The 20,631-nt window shown below is 36.6% G+C and overlaps 2 protein-coding genes across 8 annotated transcripts in view; one reads left to right on the top strand and one right to left on the bottom strand.

The window, feature by feature from the left end:
* LOC111332560 (thioredoxin domain-containing protein 3 homolog) overlaps positions 1-13,732 on the top strand; it is a 30,424-nt gene extending 16,692 nt beyond the window's left edge. For all 7 annotated transcript variants that reach the window (XM_022937918.2, XM_022937917.2, XM_088744321.1 and 4 more), the window contains 12 exons: positions 20-164; positions 1,252-1,359; positions 2,021-2,172; positions 3,925-4,069; positions 4,558-4,665; positions 4,909-5,039; positions 5,460-5,543; positions 7,472-7,800; positions 8,630-8,771; positions 9,464-9,789; positions 10,096-10,240; positions 12,988-13,732. In XM_022937918.2, the coding sequence (XP_022793653.2) occupies positions 20-164; positions 1,252-1,359; positions 2,021-2,172; positions 3,925-4,069; positions 4,558-4,665; positions 4,909-5,039; positions 5,460-5,543; positions 7,472-7,800; positions 8,630-8,771; positions 9,464-9,789; positions 10,096-10,240; positions 12,988-13,568 (2,396 nt within the window). In that variant the 3' untranslated portion in view covers positions 13,569-13,732. The remainder of the gene's footprint in view (positions 1-19; positions 165-1,251; positions 1,360-2,020; positions 2,173-3,924; positions 4,070-4,557; positions 4,666-4,908; positions 5,040-5,459; positions 5,544-7,471; positions 7,801-8,629; positions 8,772-9,463; positions 9,790-10,095; positions 10,241-12,987) is intronic.
* Positions 13,733-16,745: 3,013 nt separating this feature from the next.
* The window catches only part of LOC111332559 (alsin), a 32,613-nt gene continuing 28,727 nt past the window's right edge, over positions 16,746-20,631 (bottom strand). The window contains exons 29-32 of the mRNA XM_022937916.2: positions 20,271-20,334; positions 20,094-20,182; positions 19,453-19,549; positions 16,746-17,543 (exon numbers count right to left, since the gene is read on the bottom strand). Of these exons, the coding sequence (XP_022793651.2) occupies positions 17,508-17,543; positions 19,453-19,549; positions 20,094-20,182; positions 20,271-20,334 (286 nt within the window). The 3' untranslated portion in view covers positions 16,746-17,507. The remainder of the gene's footprint in view (positions 17,544-19,452; positions 19,550-20,093; positions 20,183-20,270; positions 20,335-20,631) is intronic.

The following is a 20,631-nucleotide window of genomic DNA, read 5'->3' as shown; positions in this document are numbered from 1 at the left end:
AACGATAAATTCATTTCAGATTCCATTATTAGAAAGATTGAAGAGTCAGGATTTACTATTGCCATGTCAAAGGAAATAACACTGTCAAGAGATCAAGCAGAAGCCTTTTATGCAGACCATAAAGATTCTGATTTCTTTGAGTCTCTAGTTGATAACATGACCAGGTATGTTACTCCCAGTAAGTCTTAATCACTAATGCCTTACTCTTAAGCTTAATTCTCACTTAATGCTTATCATTCATCAAAGGTTGCTTTCATTCCCAACCTGTGGAATATTCCATTTCTAGCATTCTTATTGGCTAACTTATCCCAGGTTATCAAATGATTTAATGAAGTTTGGTTAAGTGATAAATGACTGGATCAGTGTTGTTAAACTGAGTTCCTTTTTGAACTTGAGAATGCCTTCAAGAGAGAACAGTCTATAATCATTTGTCTCACGATGTGGTCACTTCAGATGTGGGTTGCGAGGTTGTGACTGCCTACTGCTAGTCTTCTTCAGGTGAAGAGGTTGATTGAGTACTGGTACATGTCACCTATGAGCTGACTTTGTGACAAAGGCTTATTTAAGAAGTCTTTATAAGCACATTGAACAGACAGAATGTTTGCTCTTTATACAGCAGTATGTATGTTTTCTGTCAGTGACAAAATGATTAAAACATTCAATTGGTGAACATATATTATTTTGCATTTTGGAAAGCTTGAACTTTAAAAACTTGAACTTATAAATACCTTACTTACCTTTCAGAAAGTATGCAACCAGTCACCTTGAAATAGCAAACTTCTCAATAATTTTTTTTATACATGTGCACTCAGCGTTAACTATCAGTGTGCAAAAGATGTATTTTATCAATCACGAAATTACCAGGGTGCATTAAGTCCAATTCCTATCTGGAAGTAGGAAAAGTTTCTAAAAGTCATTTCTTTGATTCTCAGTTTTCTGGAAAACGAGTATGTAAAAAAATGGAACTTTTTTTGTTTTTGTTAAGCAATAAGAATAACACACTTAATTAGGTATCACTTTATGTAAAAAGTAAGGCCTGTTAAGTTTTTTTTATTGAACATTAGACTTTTCCTTTTAAAGTTACTCAGCTCTCATCATCTTTTTTTAATTTTCTTAACATGACATACATAATTGTAGTTTACATTCATTTGTTAAGTATAATGCCCAAAAAGGTCGTTAAGAATTGTCTCTTGTAGATTAAATTTTTGATTAATTTTATTTACTGGTTTTCCTCTGCTATCTGGTTTGCAGTGGTCCAATGATGGCTTTATGTCTGGCCAGGGAGGATGCTGTGGAAGGCTGGAGAGAAATGTTGGGACCAAAAGAGATATCTGTAGCCGCTGAAAATGCTCCAGACAGGTTTGTGCACATTACATGACTTTACATTGCTACTGAGCTTGATCACGAACCTATAGCCAAAAAGTTTTTAAATTATTTATTATCCATATATCACATACATTTTAAATCTACTCCTTAAATATATAGTTTATGAAACAAAATATGAATGCAATTACCAGTACTTCTAGTACCTTTGTGTGGAGCTAAGAAGAAAAAATTAAATGTAGTCACATGTACCTTTTTGTTTCTGTTGTTATGTAATATGGTCAATCATCTTATGATTAGTAACTGCTTTTCCTAAACACCAAAACTTTGTTTAAAAAATTGTTACATATCACATTTGGGTAGGATCTTGTTGCAAGTAACTGTAACCACCTTAAATATTGTTGTAACCAGTTGTTTACAAAAGTGTTTTGTGAACAAAAGTACACTGTGCCATGCATGTAAGTCTTGTGATTGAATAATTTTTTTTCTCTTTTTGGAATTGCTGATAATTATAAATTATAAATTTCAGTAGAGTCATTGCTGCCATGAAAATATCACATCTGAGGCTTCTGAATTGTAGAATTTAGTGTCAGTTAATAAATGTGAGAGTTAAAAATTGATTAGAATTTTCTCTACACATGTGTGTCTTCATTTAGTTGGATGTTATATGAAGTTAATGTTAAATGGAATTTCACAGCTTGAGACATCAGTTCCATGTAGAGGACAGTCCTATCAACCCCTTGCATGGCTCTGACTCTCTGGAGGCTGCTGAGAAAGAAATCCAACAACTCTTCCCTGTTCAATCCACTGTGGCAGTCATTAAACCTGAATTAGAACCAGACAAGCGAGGTATGTCTAGTTAACAATTAATGCAAACGAGTGAGAACAAAAGCAAATCATTGGAAACTGGAGATGGATGGCTTCCTTGACCCTTGGGCTCTGGAAGATTTTGTGAAACATTTTTCATCAACCTTTTGTCAATATTAATTTTGCTAATTGAAGATATATGTAGCTTCATTTTGATTGTGTGACCAAGTTATTACCTGAATGAGAGTATACTGTACAATATCACACAGAATTCCTGTTGTGATGTTGATGAAATTAACTAAATAATGTTTCGAAAACATATAGTGGAAGTCACTGTTAGAGTCAAATGAAGATTTGGTTATCATTCAAATGTGTTAGACAAAAACATTTGACTAGATACAGCTTTTGAAACTGACCTGTCTGTTTTACTTTCTTATTTGATGTTTTCAAGTCATTATTTATGTCACTTGAAATTGGTCTGTTATCATTTGTTTTAAAAGTAGTCTGTTCAGTTTGTTGGTTTTGTTGATGTTCTTATGATCAGTATAAGTCCTTTTTAGCGTGCCATTACTTGTTTAAGTGTTTAAGAAGAGTGGGTTTTGAGGAATCAGTAAAACAATTTACATCAATTTGCAGTGGAAGGAATTTATGAGCTATGCTTCCTGTTTGAATGCCAAGTTTACTTCCAAGTTTTACTTTACTTGTTACAACACAGTGTTATTCATGTTGATTGGTGTTATACCTTTGTAATATACCAAATGGGTGTGGAGGACCCTAAGGAAAGTTTTGAATGTGGGTCAATAAATGCCCTGGTCAGCTATACACATATATAGGCTAGTACCCTCCATGCATGTAGGGTTGATTTACAACACTAAATATTGAAATACAAGCATTTCACCATAATTAACATAGGATTAATAAAACTTACTCACTCCTTGTGTGTCTGTTAAGGTTTCTGGCAATTTCTGCCGTTTTGAGCTTGCTCTTCCATTTCTGTTATTCCTGTTATAAGGTGGAGTCAATTATAATCTGCTCACCATGATTTTGACTGTTGTCCACATGGAGGTGGTTCACAATCAGAAAATCCTTCTTTGTTTACAATCAAAGATCAGTGCACCCTGGAAAATTTCTCAATTCCAAAACTCCCTCCTTGACATGCCCATGTTTAGTCTTTGCATCAAAAGCATTAGACTCAAAGAAGCGAACTTGGAAATGCTGGTCTGCGGAAGAGGCTTTGGTCCAAGTTCAATTTTCTCTTTACTAGGGGTGGTATGGTCAATTTTGCATTCTTTTATCAAAGTAAGTTTAGTACATAGATTGACTGTACCACCCTCAGTAGAGAGAAAATTGACCTTGAAACCAAGCCTCTTCCACAACTGTGTCCATCAAAAACTTAGGGTGAAAAAATTACTAATGGGTGCAAACTCCCTCAGCATTGACAAAAGCAAAAACCGCAGTGTGCAACATACCTTGACTCCATCTTTTAACAGGAATAACTGTGAAATCGCTAGAAACCACAATGGACACACAAGGAGTAAGGTTTACTAATCTTAGATGTAAAATGTTCATATTTTGGAATATGCATATTATATTTCATTCCCCACACCATTATGCTTTCAAATTCTCTGTGTTTCCTTGTATAACTTAACACCAGGTCACACAATGCATGCACGATGCTTTCATGAAATTAATAATTTTCTTTTTTTGAGACATGAGCTTGGGACACCAGTGCTTTGTGGCCAGTTGACTTTACCTCTCTGCAGCCCCTAATGCACAATTTTTTTTGTTACACAGAGGAGATTATCCACCGCATCAAAGAAGCCGGCTTTAAGATTCAGATTCAAAAAGAGGTGACCTTAACTAAGGACTTAGCGTCACAGTTCTATCATGAGCATGAGGGAAAAGAATTCTTTGAAGGCCTTACAGATCATATGGCCAGGTATGTGTTTCGGTATGAAAATGAAGTAATTAATATTTTATCCACCTTCCAACTCTGTGAGAGCCTTTCTACCATGTGAACTAATTTTTTTCCAGTTGTATACTGTTATGTTCTCACCCAAAAGTGATAGATATTTTCACGCTAACCATTAGGGAACACATTTGTTTCTGAGATATACAGGTGTATATTAAAGGAATAAGTTTCAAACTATAGGTTAGTAATTTATAACCACTATGAAAAATGAGAAAATTGGGAAATTTGGGAATGGAGTTCAGAAGCAGTTTTGATGTATGATAACCATGGCTGGTATGTTGTAGGTATGGAGCAGGTTCCATGTCAAAGTTTACTTCATTGATATGCTTGTTTTTGCTCAGAAGTTCCCTTCTCTAATGAAACCTAACTGAGGGTCAATCTTTGCAGTTTTCTTTTTCGCATTACAGAGTAATACATGTAGTGTAAGTCTTCAGATTTTCTCCTTGACATTACAGTGGTCCAACACTATTTATGGTACTGACAAGAGAGGATGCAGTCACTGGTTGGAGAGCTTTAATGGGACCCACTGACCCACAGCAAGCTTCAGAAGTGGACCCAGATTCGTGAGTTTTTACAGTTTCTGTATAAGAAAGACTTGTGATTTAGAATAGTTAGAGAGCACTGCATGTACAGATATGTTGAATAAGTGATATAAATCTTTTAGTCATTGATAATCTAAGAGCATAATGCTAAGTGATAAATTCAGTGGATGAGTGATCAAGTCACCAGTCCCAGGAACTTGAGTCTCACCCTTTTGTGGTAGGAACTGGAATGACTCTTCTTCTTTCTTCAATTTTGTTGTTTAGTCTCCGTGCACAGTTTGGAGTAGACACACTGAAGAATGCTGTGCATGGCAGCTCTAATGTTGAGAAGGCAAAAGCAGTCATTGAAGGGTTCTTTCCAGAAGTAAAAATTTTGCCTGATGGAACTGTTGCAGGTTTGAGTCTTCACACTATTAAATTTTGATGATAATCACAAACAAATAACCCTTGTGAATGACTTTCGTAGGTGATTTACTTTTGTGAAAATATGGGCAAAACCTCAACACATTTTAAAAATGATTTGTAGAAAAAAAGAGTCAAAGATAATGATGCTCATTGTTTGTCTAAGTAGCTTAAATTCACAGTGGTGGTTGTTTCATTGTACACATAAGCTACAGCTTAGGCCAGACTTGAACTGCTAGTTATCCAAAGAAACAAATTAATATTTATGGCAAATAAAATTTCAACATAAACCCTTTATGTTTAAGATGGTGTTGATATCATGCTTGCACTTTTTATTACAAAAATATTATTAATTTTTTCCTTCCCAAGGAAGATTTTACTCATCATTTTGTATATTCTCTAAATAATTATAGTTCCAAAAGAGGAATCTGAAGCTGAGAAAGATTCAAGTGCATCACAGGAAGAACCCAGAAAACAAGATCTACAGCTAAGTGATGGTATAATAGTACTTTTCAGATATCTTGACCAATTTTTCTAGATAATTTGGATATATCAACTAAGTTGAAATGGTAAATTGGCCACCGTAATGATTACAAAAGCTGACGTTTCGAGCGTTAGCTCTTCGTCGGAGCGAAGTACTTTTCAGATATCTTGACCAATTTTTCTAGATAATTTGGATATATCAACTAAGTTGAAATGGTAAATTGGCCACCGTAATGATTACAAAAGCCGACGTTTCGAGCGTTAGCCCTTCGCTCCGACGAAGGGCTAACGCTCGAAACGTCGGCTTTTGTAATCATTACGAAATTATTTCGTTACTCCCACCGACGCAGCCCCAAACAGTTTCTTTCGAAACTATCAGCAATTTTTCTAGACACTATCCATGAGGGTAGACATCTTCTCTGAAAATCCACTTATCATACGTACCATCTAAGTTTGTGTGCTTCCTAAAGGGCAAACAGATTTTCAGGCTGCGTAGACACAGCCTGATCCAACAACAGGTTATCAAATTGATATGCATACCAGTTAAATATGCAGTTAAATATGCATACCAGTTAAATATGCAGTTAAATATGCATACCAGTTAAATATGCAGTTGAATATGCAGTTAAAACTCAGATTCTTCTGTTCTGTACCTGTCTTAAGATTAATGGGTGGCTCTTTTCCAAGTTTGACTTACACGAAACATCACCTCAAATTTGGACAAAAAATTAATGTGGTTTTTGATAAATCATCAATGATTCCCTTAAGTTGTCTATGAGTATTTGGTGAGAAACCAGAGGCTTGGTAAAGCCAGCAAAATGCTACTTTTTAATTCACCAGACAAATATTATTATCACAAATTTTGCCTTTCTGTTTCAAAAGTGCTGTCTTTGTAAGCAAATTAGTTTCTGAATAAATTATTTTATAGTTTCTAATAGATTTCACATCAGCTATACTAATTGAGGTTTGTTTTTTCTGAAGTGAGCATTTTGCTGCACAAATTTTCACAGCCTCCAATAGAAAAGATCGTTTGTTGAGGTGTGGAAAATGGTACATTGCACTTACGCCTCGAAACAAAGACGTACGAATAACTTGTTTGCATGTTGTCAAACAATTGCATTCAAGTTAGCCCTTTATCGTTGTCTAAAGGGCTTTAACAAAAATTTTAATCAGTTAGAGAATGTTTCCGTTAGAAACGTTTATTGTATCACACAATGTGGTTTCCAAAAATTTCAAGGAATTTTGTTTTTATTGTGTGTTCCACCAATCATGTGAGAGGTCACCGAGCTTTGCCTGCTGGCTAATTCCCTTGTAAATGAAATAAACAGAGCTGAGAATTAATGTAAGAAATGAGGGAGGGTGGATATTTTATGATATCGTTTCAATTCGAAAAGTGGGAAGAATTTTCGTTACAGACATTTAATCCCGGGGGGTGGGGGGGACTCCCATATGTAGCAGACGGGGATGCTCGTCGTCTCGTTTAGGGGTGTAAATTTTGGATTTGGTCTCGCTTAGGGTGTTCCAGGCAAAGTGCCAATATTTTAATCCGCTAAGGTCTCGTTTAGGGTTCCGCGAAGAAATACAGAATTACGCAAAGAGAAACAGAAGTAAAATTTTCTTTTTAACTTGTTTTCTTTACCGTATTACCTCAACATTAACTAGTTTTCTATTTTACCAAGTGCCAAAAAGACAATGCATGAACATGAGCAGTCTCTTTTAGGGGTCAAAATTTGCTTAAGCCACGCCCAGATGGTCTACTTTAGGGTTAAATTTAAAATTTCCGACGAGCATCCTCGTCTGTTTCATATGGGAGTCCCCCCCGCCCCGGGCATTTAATGACTAAAGGGGATATTTTGTTGCTTCTCCCGAGTTGCTGTTTATAGTTGTTGTGCATTTTGAAACATTCAATAATTCTTTTTTTTAACAATTCAAAATACTGTAGAGACATTCAGTGAACCCCTCGGAATGGAAAATGGAAGCATTCCTCCTGAAGCCATCACCGCATCATCTGAACTTGATGATAAACACAGTCCTTCAAGAGCTCGCCTAAACATCAAGCCTGAAGGTGAACTGGTGGGAGCTTGGGTTCCATCGCAAAGCGATGAAAATCAGTGGCTCCAGGTGAATCTTGGGAAAGTGACAAGGCTGGTAAAGATTGCCACGCAAGGAGAGGCTGGAGAGTCTGCATCACGTCATGTGAAGCAGTTTTGTGTGTCCTATAGCCTTCAGGGAGAAGAATTTATACCTTATACAGAGGACACCGTCGAAAAGGTATGGCGCAACAGCTGTGTGTAAAATCATAGTGGTTTTGTATCAATGTAAGGGAAATACCTGCAAAAGAGGTTGTCCATATAGGGGAAAAACATAAGAATGGTTTTGCTTGATTCCTTCCAATTAGATAGGATGTTTATTGTTGTGATTATTAAGAAAATCAGTAAGGCCTCACACCAGTAACGATCATGAGATGAACTGGTCAAAATGTTGAGGAACACGAGTTAAGTTTCGATTTGTTCTTTTTATTATGAACAGTTTTAATGTTTGCAGGGTAGACAAATAACAGTGCCGTTAGCTTTACACATTTGGTTTTAAAGTCCCTCTCTAAACAATTTTAATTTATAAAACGTTGACAAGTTAGAACAAACTGAACATTACTACTCTTTGAAGTAAGCGAAAATGAGAAGAGATAGTCTACTAATTACAAGTCAGAGTAAGACTGTGTCTCACCTTTACTACAGGTGGCATGATGTCACATGACACCAAGACCGAATCATTTATTGGTGTACTACCGAATTAATCTATTAATTTTCTTGGTCCCTTGTATTGTGTAAGTCTTAGAGATCTTACCAAGTGTTACAACAATCCAGTGGGGTAATTCGCGCAGCTATATTGTTTAGGGCAGTACCGAAGCATAATCGTGAGTGCTTCGACCTGTACCCCCATAGGTGACCAACTAGTCCAATCGAGGAGTAGCATTTGAGTAATTGTCCCACAGACCAGATGCTCTTGGATGATAGTTGTCCGGAAACTCGATAATTTCAAGTTGAGTAAATAATGAAATGTATGTACTAAAATTTCTTTCAACCATTTCCAATTCCTGTAGGTGTTTGAAAGCAATTCAGACCAGGACAGCATTGCATACAACAGTCTCAGGAATCCTATAGTAACTCAGTTTGTAAGACTTAACCCAAAGACTTGGAATGAAGACATTGCTTTAAGAGTTGAACTCTATGGATGTGATGCAGGTATGATAACCAGTTAACTTTGCTCATCAATGCTCAAGTACAGCACTTGGAATTTATTCGTCCCTTACAACTTTTCACACTACACGCATCCGCATCAGAGCTTGAGATATGTCCAGAAATGCACGCAATAACGAAAATGGCGAAAATTGGTCAAAATTTTCAAATCTGCAAAGCTGATTTCGCTTTGACGAATTTGACTACATTCGGCAAAATCGTCATATCCATGAACATTCACTTGGTTTGATCAAGGTTCGTCGTATCTGCCACTTTCTTGACTGCGTGCATTTCTGGACATAAGTCGAGAGCTTAGAATGTAACCAACAGATGGCATGTATGATCGCCAAATCAAGAATGCTGCGTAACAATATTCATGTTGATATAGTTTGTGGCGCTGAGTAGTAATAGAATTAGTAGGATCAATGAACAACATTTGCTCGGTTGGAGTCATGTCTTTTATAAGTTATTCTGAAAAGTTTCATATTTATCATTTTAGGGGGTTTTGAGTCATTAAGATATATTATGAAATATTCCAAGTGCATTGACTTTTTAATTTTATCGTATTGTTTGGAACTTGCAGTTCCATCTTGAGAAAAGCTTTATTCGTGAACACTATGATAAAGAGGAATCCCAAAACTTAGTGCGTGAAGATACACTCCTTAATCATCTCGCGTTTCAACTATTCCATCATAAAGATTCATACAGTGAACCATTAGGACTTGAAAATGGACTTATCTCCAGCGAAGCCATAACATCGTCATCTGAACTTGATGATAAACATAGTGCTTCTAGAGCCCGCCTTAACTCCAAGCCTGAAGGTGAACTGATGGGAGCCTGGGTTCCACTAGAAAGCGATGAAAACCAGTGGCTCCAGGTGGATCTTGGGAAGGTTTTAGAGGTGACTAAAGTAAGCACTCAAGGTGGTGGTGATGGTGTGAGCACGTACGTTACCAGCTTCATTCTGCTGTGTAGTGAAGATGGAGAAACCTTTCAGGATTATCAAGAAAATGATGCTGTAAAGGTCAGGAACATTTGTATGTGATCCGTTTTAACCCACCACTGTGTCTCGCAGGTGAACACTCATCAGAATTACGTGCCCAGCACATTTAACATTGGTCATATTAGGTCAACAGCATTTTGAACATCAAATGGTAGAACAGTGAAAACGAACGCACACAAAACCGCCAGCTATACCGGCTAAGTAGCGCGAGAGGTCATACAATTACTTGTAACATCCATTTAAATCACATATTTGCACCTAATTTGAACTCTTGAATTGGTTAGTTGGTCTTGGTCAGTTGATTCATTTTTCATGTTGCTTTTAAAGGTGTTTGAGGGGAATAATGATGGTGACACTGTCGTCAGTCATTGGTTGGTACAACCTGTTAAAGCACGTTACTTCAGATTGCAGCCTAAGACATGGAATGAACAGATTGCTTTAAGAGTAGAGTTGTATGGTAACACTGGACCAGGTAATTAATGGACTCTACAACAGTGAAGATACTTAGTTACAGCATTTACCCGAAAAGATCGTCATGTCTACCCAGTTTACACATCAAAATGCTCCAATTTACTTCTGCAGAGATAGTTTGCGTCTCTTGTTGGTAAAAATATGATATAGTGTATTTAACTTTGAGAAGTTTCTTTTACTGGAACAAGATACTCACTAAAATTAGCCTTGCGCCAACGTTTGGCCTCTTGGCTCAGTTGGAGATTGCGTTCAGTTAGAAGTGGCACCAAATTTCCTCAAGCTTCTTTTTCTACCATCTCTTTTATTGCAGTTCATGGACAAGGATCATTCAATATTTGAATAATTTGAATTATTTTGAAACTCAACGACCACCCAATTGCCATTTTGTTAATTATTATTATGTTAATTATTGTTGGTTATTATTTTGCCTTTCTTTCTTTGTTCTTTAAGCGTTATATAAGGGCTCAGTCATTTAATTTTAATGAGAGGGTTCTCCGGCAAACGCCATTTTTTTGGAAATGAAGATCCCAGTAAAGTCTTTGGGGCTCGCAGGAAACATACTCTTGGTCCCAGTCGCTACAAAAGTGAAGTGATATCTCGTGTAGATGAGTAGATAAATAAATAAATAAACAAATAAGTCAATAAACAGATAGATAAATAAATGAAGACATAGATATACTGTCGTTCTTTTACCAACCTGTGTTTCTTTTTTAAACCCTTAACATTCTGATAACAAAGTAAAACATACTAAAGATTTGAAGTAACTATTTCATTGTTTTTGTTTAATGGTCCAGCTTGATCTCTATTGTCGTACCCTAATTAATTCTTGAATGGCACAAGCCCTAAGACTGAGGTAAATCATTATCTAAGTAGTAATGGCTTTGCCCCTTACCAGTGGATAAAAAGCTATCAGTTGTCTTGCTTTTATTGTAACGTTCTCATCACTATATGGAGATACTGGTGGATATCCGACTTATATTTGAACTTAGCACCTGTCAGCCATCCAACCACAGGCACATAACATTTAGAATCTTAATGAACTTAGTTTTGACCAGAAATTAGCGCAAACGAACCCATTTAACCGTTTATCCACCAATGAAGGGCAGAGCCGGAGATTCCTGGATTTTCTCTTCAAACTTTTAATCTGAAAATAAGCACACTAACTTTGCTCCACCTTAGGAAGCATAAACTAACTCAGTAAACAGCTTGATCATGAGAAATGGGTGTACTATGTAACAATTATTCGCCGAAGGAGAGGTGAATATCGTCGAATAATGCCCGAGACGAAGTCGAGGGGATTATTCGACAATATTCACCGAACCTTAGGCGAATAATTGTTTTAGTATAATTTCAGAGCTGAACAACAGAGAAATTTCTAAAATCATAACATTTTAGTAACATTTATTAAAATTTTATTTTAACATTTTATATAAACCGCGTGGAGCGGTTTATATAGCGTCATATAAGGAACCGCTGGACCAATCAGAATGCTGGAAACTCTTTGCTCAGCTCTGAAATTATAGTTATTATCATTTCAACGTCATATTGAATTATTCATAGCATAAGAAGTGTTGCTATCTTGAACTGCAGTACTTCCTAAACACGCATGCATAATCACACCTATTGGGCAAATAACATAGTCAATTCGATACATGAAGAACAATGCACCAATACTTGGTTACTCATGGTCCTCAAGACATAAATCTTATACAAGATCTTTGTGAATTACCTAATAAACATTTTATCTATGCTAAGACAAAAATAAATGGAAGATAAAAACAAAAGTGTTCATTACAGCTCAAATGATAAAGAGTTTTGTGCAGATATGGCTCAACTATTACAACAAACCTCACAAGTACTTGTTGTAACGGGGGAAACAAAAATTCATGCATGTTTTTTCTTTTAACCTTCACAGGACTTGTAGCAGAAAATCTATCTTTAATATGGCTTAGGTTTAACTTAGCAATCTCTATCCTTTCTGAAAGATTTTCTTCACCACATCAATCCCGTCCTAAATTTGGTTAATAAATCAACAGAGCAGAATTTCAAAGTCAAAATAGACATGAGATCCATAGAGTTGCTCCACGAGTGGGGATGTGTTCAGTTCAAACTGATTTTTAAATCATTTAAAAATGAAATTCGAAAGCAGTGCGGTTAGACAGACCATTAACCATAACATTTTGCTGGAAGGAGTCATTCTAACCCCGTCTTGCGGTATAATGCTAACCTTGTGGTAAGTTTAGCTTAATTGAGTTAATTAAAACCTAATCTAAGTATTACAGTCACTATAAAGAATTCCGTAAAGACATTTCAACAATGCTACAAGCTGATTGTTAATAAGCTTCTTGAAAATCATGCTAACTTTCTAAATTACGTTTCTTCCGAAATTTGTTTTGTTTGTGTTTGTGGCTTATGGTTAAAAGTTCGCAGCATACAAAGTTTTGGTTAGATTTGACCTTTGTTACTTTTTACTCATTATGAGAGTTTTTGTACTGTGAACCAGTAACCTCACGATCCAACCTAAGTTTAATTTTGCCTCTTCTGTTGTTTATGTTGAGGAGGAACAAATATGTTCGCTTATCAACAGCGCATAATTTTTAACTTGTTACAGTATGTGGATGTAACTATGACTCCTTCCTTCAAATGACTCCTTCCTTCATCAGGAAGTCATCCTTCAAATGACTCCTTCCTTCATCAGGAATTTATCAATTAATGGTCACAAACGCATTTTGATTTTCACTTCTACAGGTGAAACTCAAGAAGCCTTGCAGTCAGAAAAAACTGATGGAAACGTGGAGGACACACCTAAAGATGAGGAGAAGTTAACTGAACAACCTCCATCAGAAGTCCAGCAGGCACCTCCACAAGAGGGTGAAGATGATGGTACGAAAGAGGTTTCGAATGAGGATAGCAATGATGGTTCTACTCAAGTGAAAGAAGACCTTCCACAAGAAGCTACTGAAGACAATCCTGAGGGTGAAAGTAAGCCTGAAATCCTAGATGAGGAAACAGTGATCAAGAAAGAGGAAGATGAAGCTAGCGGGAAGGGTGATGTTGAAGTTCCAGATGGACAGGCCGAGAAACAAGAAGAGGGTAATGAAGGATCACCTGAAGATGGACAGGTTTCTGAAGAAGGTAAAGAGAGTACCGATGGAGAGAAAAAACCTGAGGAGGCTGTTAAGTCTGAAGGGGCTGAAGGTGACGAGGAAAGCAATCCAGCTGCCGAGGAACCAAAAGCTGTAGATGAAGATACAGCTCCCGCTGACAAGAGTGTAGCGGAGGAGGTCAAGGATGAGGAGGGAAAGCCAAACGATGAAGCAACTTCTTGAATATTTGGCCTTCATTGCTCGTTTGTTTGTGTGTTATGTAGATTTCTTTATTGTGGTACATGTTTTAAAGGATACTATATTTGTTGTGTATATACCAACCATGTGAACTCAAAGGCTTGTGTACAGAAATGGTTAATAAAATATTGTACGTAGTTTGCATATAATATCGAGACTAAGTTATTGGTGAAGTGGGTTCGAAGCAGCAACTTCGGCGGTAGAGAATGCACTAAAGGGAAATTTTAATGTTAACATTTTAGTTCCTAATATCAGTTATGCATGTTTAAGTGTTCCTGCCACTCAGAGTGCATGCAGCCAGCATGCAGACTGCAAACCTCTATCTTGTTTATCTACAGACATCATCTAGTCTGAGTTTCACCTTTAGGGAATGCAAGCCATAACTCTTCAGTCCAACTCATTTTCACGTAGACTACCGATCTTTCTTCTGCCCTTGGTGCATGCAGACTGTAATTCGTCACTTATACTATGGTGCCTGAATGTTCGTCTTCCATAGTTAACTAAGACTGCTAAGGCTGCTGTTCTTTGGTTTGCTTTTTATTAGAGTTTTGTGGCCTAACTAGTGTGGATTCTCTTCCCAAAAACCACTATTTAGCCACCCAGCACTACTTGTTCGCTTGTAAAAAATACAGGCAACCAACAACATTCCACTTTTTCCTATGTTAGACTTAACTATTGTCTCTTGATTACCTGACAAACGACTCCTTAAAGAATATCTTGCCGCTAACTCTGTAACACCGAGAAAACAAATAAGCAGAAAATTGAGCTGGGATTACAAATAATCAACTAAGTTAATGAGAGAAATGTTCAGAGAAAGAGAACAAAGATTCTACAACTGTCAGTCCACCCTGCAGATCTAGCGTTTTTCGGTCAGCAATGCTGGTAGGTTGCACTTTCTCTACTTTTTCATGTTAGACCATGTCTACTAGTTCGACCTTCATCTATAGTTAGAGTGGACCACTTCTATCAGCGGTGGGACCATTCTTCTAATTTCACCATTTTAGCTGGTTGCATCATGTTAACCAGTTGGATCATTTAAAGTGATTTTATCCTTTCTACTGGTGGACATTTTGTTGGAACTGTTGAACAGAGAGCATTTCTACCAGTTCGACCATTTTTCTAGTTGGACCCCTTAAACCAAATTGGACCGTTTCAACTGGTTGGACCATTTTATCTAGACCGTTTCAACCAAAAGGACCATTTTCACCGGTTGGCTCTCTTTATCCAGTTAGATTATTTTATTTTGACAAGTTGAGAGGTTCAACCATGTTATGTAGTAAAACCAGTTTAAGAAATTGGACCGTTTTATTTAGGGAGACCATTTCTACAAGTTGGACTATTTTAGGTGGTTAGACTATTTTCCGGTATTACCATTTTGTCAAACGAGACCATTTAGGTGGTAGAAGCATTTTATCCTGAAATATAATTTTACCCACTTTACCATTTAAAACAGTTGGACCACTGTCTGTCGTTAGACGTTTTACTTCAAGTTGGACCGTCGTAGGCAGTTGAACCGTCGTATGTAGTTGGAACATTTTCGCCGGTTGGAAATTTATCTCGGACCATTATTAGCGTTTGGACCATTTTATCAATTTAGACTGGTTGGATCCAGTTGAACCATAACAACTGGTTGCATAATTTTAAAAAGGTGGATCATTGTGATTTTTTTTAGACCATTTTAAGGTAATTAATAATTACGTTAAAGGACGAAATAATTAAGGACAATGTGCTTGGACCATTTGAACCCATTGGACGACCATTTTATCAAATTAGACCAGCCCATATCTACCACCAGTCGGACCAGGTTTTTTAGTTTGACCATTTTAACCAGTTAGATTACACGAATCAGTTGGATAATTTTGTTGAACCAGCTGCATATAGCATTCACCAATTGAATCGATCTTAAAAGTTGGACGATTTCATCTTATTAGACCACTTTAATCGGTTGGAGTTTTATCTTCTTAGACCGTTTCAATCCGTTGGACCGTCTTACTAGTTCATCCATTCTACCACCAATTTTTTAGTTTGACAATTACCATCAGTGTGACCATTTTATCTAGTTATACCCTTTTAACAAGTTGAATCATTCTTACCACCTAAATAATTGCCCCTATTTCGACCATTCCTACTAGATGAACCATGTTAAGTACTAAGACCAGTTTAACCAGTTGCAAATGACTGGTTGTCATCTCATCCAGTTGGACCATTTAGTTGGACCAGTTGAATATAGTCGGTAATATTACCAATAGTTGTCAAATATACAACTTCTTCAAAGGTAACAATATGCCTTACATAATGGGGCACAAGCAAGATATGGACGTAGTGGTTCTTTTAACTGATGAACGAATGCCATAGTGCAGAGTACGATTGGATAAGAATCGTTATACAAGTTAAATCGTCAAACAATGGGGCCCATCCCTTGACCGAATCTTCTGATTTCTAGACAACAGTACAAATTAATTAAAGGAGAGTTAAGATTACGCAGAAACAAGCTGGCTAATCCCTGTGATTGTTGTCGTCACGTAGATAGACAGAAGGATCAGTGGGGTAATAGGGCTAATGTGGAATCTGTATTGTAAGTCTGCTTTTTCTGGCAACCGGGCCTGTTTCATCGATCAATGAAGTTGGACTTGAGATAGAATAAATATATGAAAATCATATATTTTGAACTGCGGTATTTGATACGTATGTTGCACGATCCTCGCAGTAGATAGCGCTATTTACGCAATAGCGAAAATCAGACCTGAAAAAAATCAGGCCTGTACAGGACTCGAACCACTGACCTCTGCGATACTAGTGCAGCGCTCTTACCAATTGAGCTAACAAGCCAACTGAGAACATACGTATCAAATACCGCAGTTCAAAATATATGATTTTCATATATTTATTCTATCTCATTTATCACTTTCACGGGTTCATTACGAATCAACTTAACGGCCTGCTCTCAGTTGGCTTGTTAGCTCAATTGGTAAGAGCGCTGCACTAGTATCGCAGAGGTCAGTGGTTCGAATCCCGTACAGGCCTGATTTTCGCTATTGCTTAAATAGCGCTATCTACTGCGAGGATCGTGCAACATACGAAGTTGGACTTGTTCATGTAGCTTTTAAGAGTATTCAAGTTACGGTAGAGTGGCAAAGTTGAAGTTCTAGCTTAAAATACAAATAAGGCACAAAAGTCCTTTTAATGAATTCTTAACTAAACAAGTCTTACTTTGAATGCTTAATTACGCGAGTTAAAATTAAGCTCCAACTTTATCTGTGACTTAAATAAGTGAATTGGATCCTAAACTATAAAACTGGGAATGTATTCGAATACAAAATAAGAACCCAAATTCCTCTGAAAGGTTTCTTCAAATGACCCAAAAGCCTTGACCACGCAGTCAATGAGGATATCTTTCAGTAATTTGAAGAATTGAGATAATGGCAAATCCGATTTTGTTTCAACTGACTGTCAATACTGTTAGGTAAACGTCGATCAACCGCGCATGAAGTAGCTCAAAGTGTCCAATGACTGGTTAACAAATCGTGTGCTAAAGGGGCTTTCTGCTTTTCTTTGTTTTTCCAATAATCTTTTGTTCTGCTGTCATCTTAGTGACAAGTGTATGCCCTACTATTTAAAACTTAAATCAAAGTCATAATTCAAAAGAAAAAGGAAAGATGACCCAGCTAAACAAGCAAATATATATTTGCAATATGAACTTAAGACGATAAACTGAACAAGTTTCGTGGACAATGCCTATGAGTAGGTTGAAATAGAAAACGATCGACAAAACATAAAAAGGTAGAAAACGTAATAAGGTATTGAGGGAAACATTTGTTGCTCCATTAAGGTTTCATCAAACAATGCCTCTTTTACATTTCTGACTGATGATGATAGAAAGTTGTATAAATATTTCATTTGTGATTTAATCACAGCAATAAATCCTCAGCCTTTTTCATTTTGTATCTGGAAAAAGGCAGCCTGTGAAAGAAAAAAAGAGAGAAAAATAAGCAATTATGAACTTAACAACAATGACGACGACGTAGAAAACCACATGCAAACATGCATTTGTAGTTCAGAGCAGAATAAAAATGTAGCTTTAGAATGTAAGGAATTTATAAGATACTTAGGGATACTAATTGATAATCATCTAACTTGGAAACATCATATTGATCATATAACAATTAAAATAAGTCGAACCATTGGTATAATATCTAAACTACGGCATTTTGTTCCAAAACACACTCTTATAAATATCTATAGATCTCTCGTTACGCCTTATCTGAGCTATGGGCTAATAGTTTGGGGCCAGGCGTGTAAATCATATTTTGATAAGCTTCTAAAGCTGCAAAAACGAGCTCTACGTTTTATCTATTTTTCTGACCGCAATCAGCATGCAATTCCTCTATTTTCCGATGCCGTTATTTTACCGCTACAATTTTCTTATTATGAGCTTACAGCTAACCTGATGTTTGATATTAGACACAAAAACGCGCCTAGAAGTATTCGAGACCTGTTTCAAGACATTTCTAATATTCACCCCTACCCGATCCTCTGCTTCGCACAACTTCTACACACAAAGGTCCAGGCTCTCTATTCAATTGAACTCGTTTTATACAATTGGAACAAAAATTTGGAACGAGATGCCTCTTACATTAAGGAATCTCTCAAAATATGACTTTAAGAGAAAAATTAAAAGAGTACTTTTCAATATTCTGTCTTCGGAAGACTCCTATCTCGACATACAAAACATCATTCAAAAGGTCAAATTTTCTTAAGGTTTTTAATGTTTTCTAGAATAACAAGTATAGCCTTAATTGTACTATTTTTGTAGTATCTTTGTTTTTATACCTACTCTTTTTATTGAACTTCCTGATTTCTGTAAACCTGTATACTTACTCTCTCTAATTAATTTCCTGATTTCTGTAAACTTGTATACCAACTTTTTTTCTTAGTTAAGACATGACCCACCTAGATTAGCTAGCTACCCGTGGGCATGTCCAATTTGTTAAAACAGTCATTAGAAATTAGAATAAATAAAGGTTGTTGTTGTTGTTGTTCAGAACAGATCCAAGAAGCTTTGGAAAACAAAGCAGTCTTGTAATATTATATGTCCATAATGTTCGCTTAATAAGAAATATTATATACACAAGGCTAAAAAGTTAAAGGTTAAAACCAAATGTTTTGGGCTGTTTGTCATCATCAGGGTTGAAGGTGTTGACCGTCTGTACATACATATATATCTTATGTGATTCCCGATAAGAAAAGTTTGGAGACATAAGAAATAAGCAGTCTTGGTTGACCTTAACGGAGTGAGATGGAACCCTCTAAGACCTGGGGCCTAGAGTTTCGGTCTTGTAGTTTCTTTAGTTCTCCAGTTTTGGAGTCTTGGTCGCTCTTGAGTCTTTTAGCGCATATTCAATCCTCAAATGGAGGCCTTACGCGTCTTCTGGCTAAAATCATAGGTTCTCTGGGCGGAGTACAAGGGTTTTTCTTAATCTTATAAAAAATTTATAGTTTTTTTTTACGGTCAGAGGTATATATGTATCATGCATAATCTGTTGTTTTTTTATCGCGCGGTAAGTTTTAAATATATTCGCACTTTTTCTCCTTTTCGAAAACCACTTTTTGTGAAAAAGTTTCCTCAATAAAGATGATGATGATGATGATTATTATTATTAGACGCACTTGTACTATACTTGATATTACAGTCGAAACGCTGTAATATACTGATCTTTGTCACAGGAGAAGTTCTTATTGTCGTGGCCCCATCGTGGACTAGAATATTTTTTATATTTAACTGTAAAAATAAAACAACAACCACATGGAATCTAAACTATTCGCAAAATGTTGCAGCAAAAGCCTGGCACTGGTCAGGCGTGAACTGTACCTTAAGCGTAGTAAACATGTGTCCCTGCTCGCCAACATGAACATGACTGTCTACCATGTCATCGATAAACTGAATTTCTGAACCAAGATGGGGTATTCTATGAAAACCAACAAGGGAAATAAGATCTATTTTTGGCCTGAGGATAGGAATGTTAGGAATGCCTAAGAAAAGCCAGAACGAGTCCTCGAGTGTATCTTTCGGGCTCAGTCGAAATGTGCAGTTTTTAGATGCTCAATTAACATATTGGTCAATTGTCCTTCATAATCTAAACTTTATTTTCTCTTCTTCTTTACACTCAGCCTAAATATCAACGAAAGATGTTAATTAAATGTATCGTAAAGCGTCACTGCGTGTCCAGAATATGAGTGAGACGTGAAGAAAACTCAACAGTGATTAATTCACGGACCATACGTCAACTAGAACGTGTCGCAAAACGATCACCACACAACTAACGTGTTACTTGAATACGAGGCTAACAAGCAGGACAGTGTGACTTCATGCACGATATTAAAGTATCTGCAATCACAACAACGAACGTACAATCATACAGACATAAACTTAAAGGGAAAAGTGATGTAAACAAAGAATTCCTTTCAATCAATTACCTAAAATAGTATAGGAAAGAAAACAAGACAATGTACCTTGCTCGGATGACCACGAACTGAAACACTGGAAACAAATCATCTAAAGAGACCAGTTTCTTCTCTCCCTGCCAAAATGAGCTAACCTCCTTCCAAGAAACAAACACAAAGTAACCAATTATGTTGAGCTGCTTTATCATTAATACAATCGTTGACCTCAACAAAAGTTCAACATACTTGGTTAATCTGCTCAAACGTTGACTTCAACAATCCAAGCTTCTCCATCGGGCTAAATTTTGTGCTGTAATGAAAATATGTAAATGGTTAGGGAGGGGTTCCAGCGGTAACAATGCCGTTACCACAGCACGCTTGGTTAAAGGTAGATCAAAGGTTAAACTCAAACTTAGAATACCAGCAAAATATTAAACTAATAAAATTTGTCGTTTAAGGCCTCCCCATACCTCCGCTGCAAATGGAACAACTGAGCCCACTAGAAAAAACAGCGGAGCATGAAACTGAAGACACCATCAATTCAACAATTCTAACCATTAGACAAAGGCTCGAAGATTACATCAACGTTATTTCCCTGTAATATAAG

This window comes from Stylophora pistillata, chromosome 14 (genome assembly GCF_964205215.1).
Source record: "Stylophora pistillata chromosome 14, jaStyPist1.2, whole genome shotgun sequence".
Classification (NCBI taxonomy): Eukaryota; Metazoa; Cnidaria; class Anthozoa; order Scleractinia; family Pocilloporidae; genus Stylophora; species Stylophora pistillata.
The sequence above is the reverse complement of the archived record's forward strand: the minus strand, read 5'-3'. Positions and strand labels throughout refer to the sequence as shown.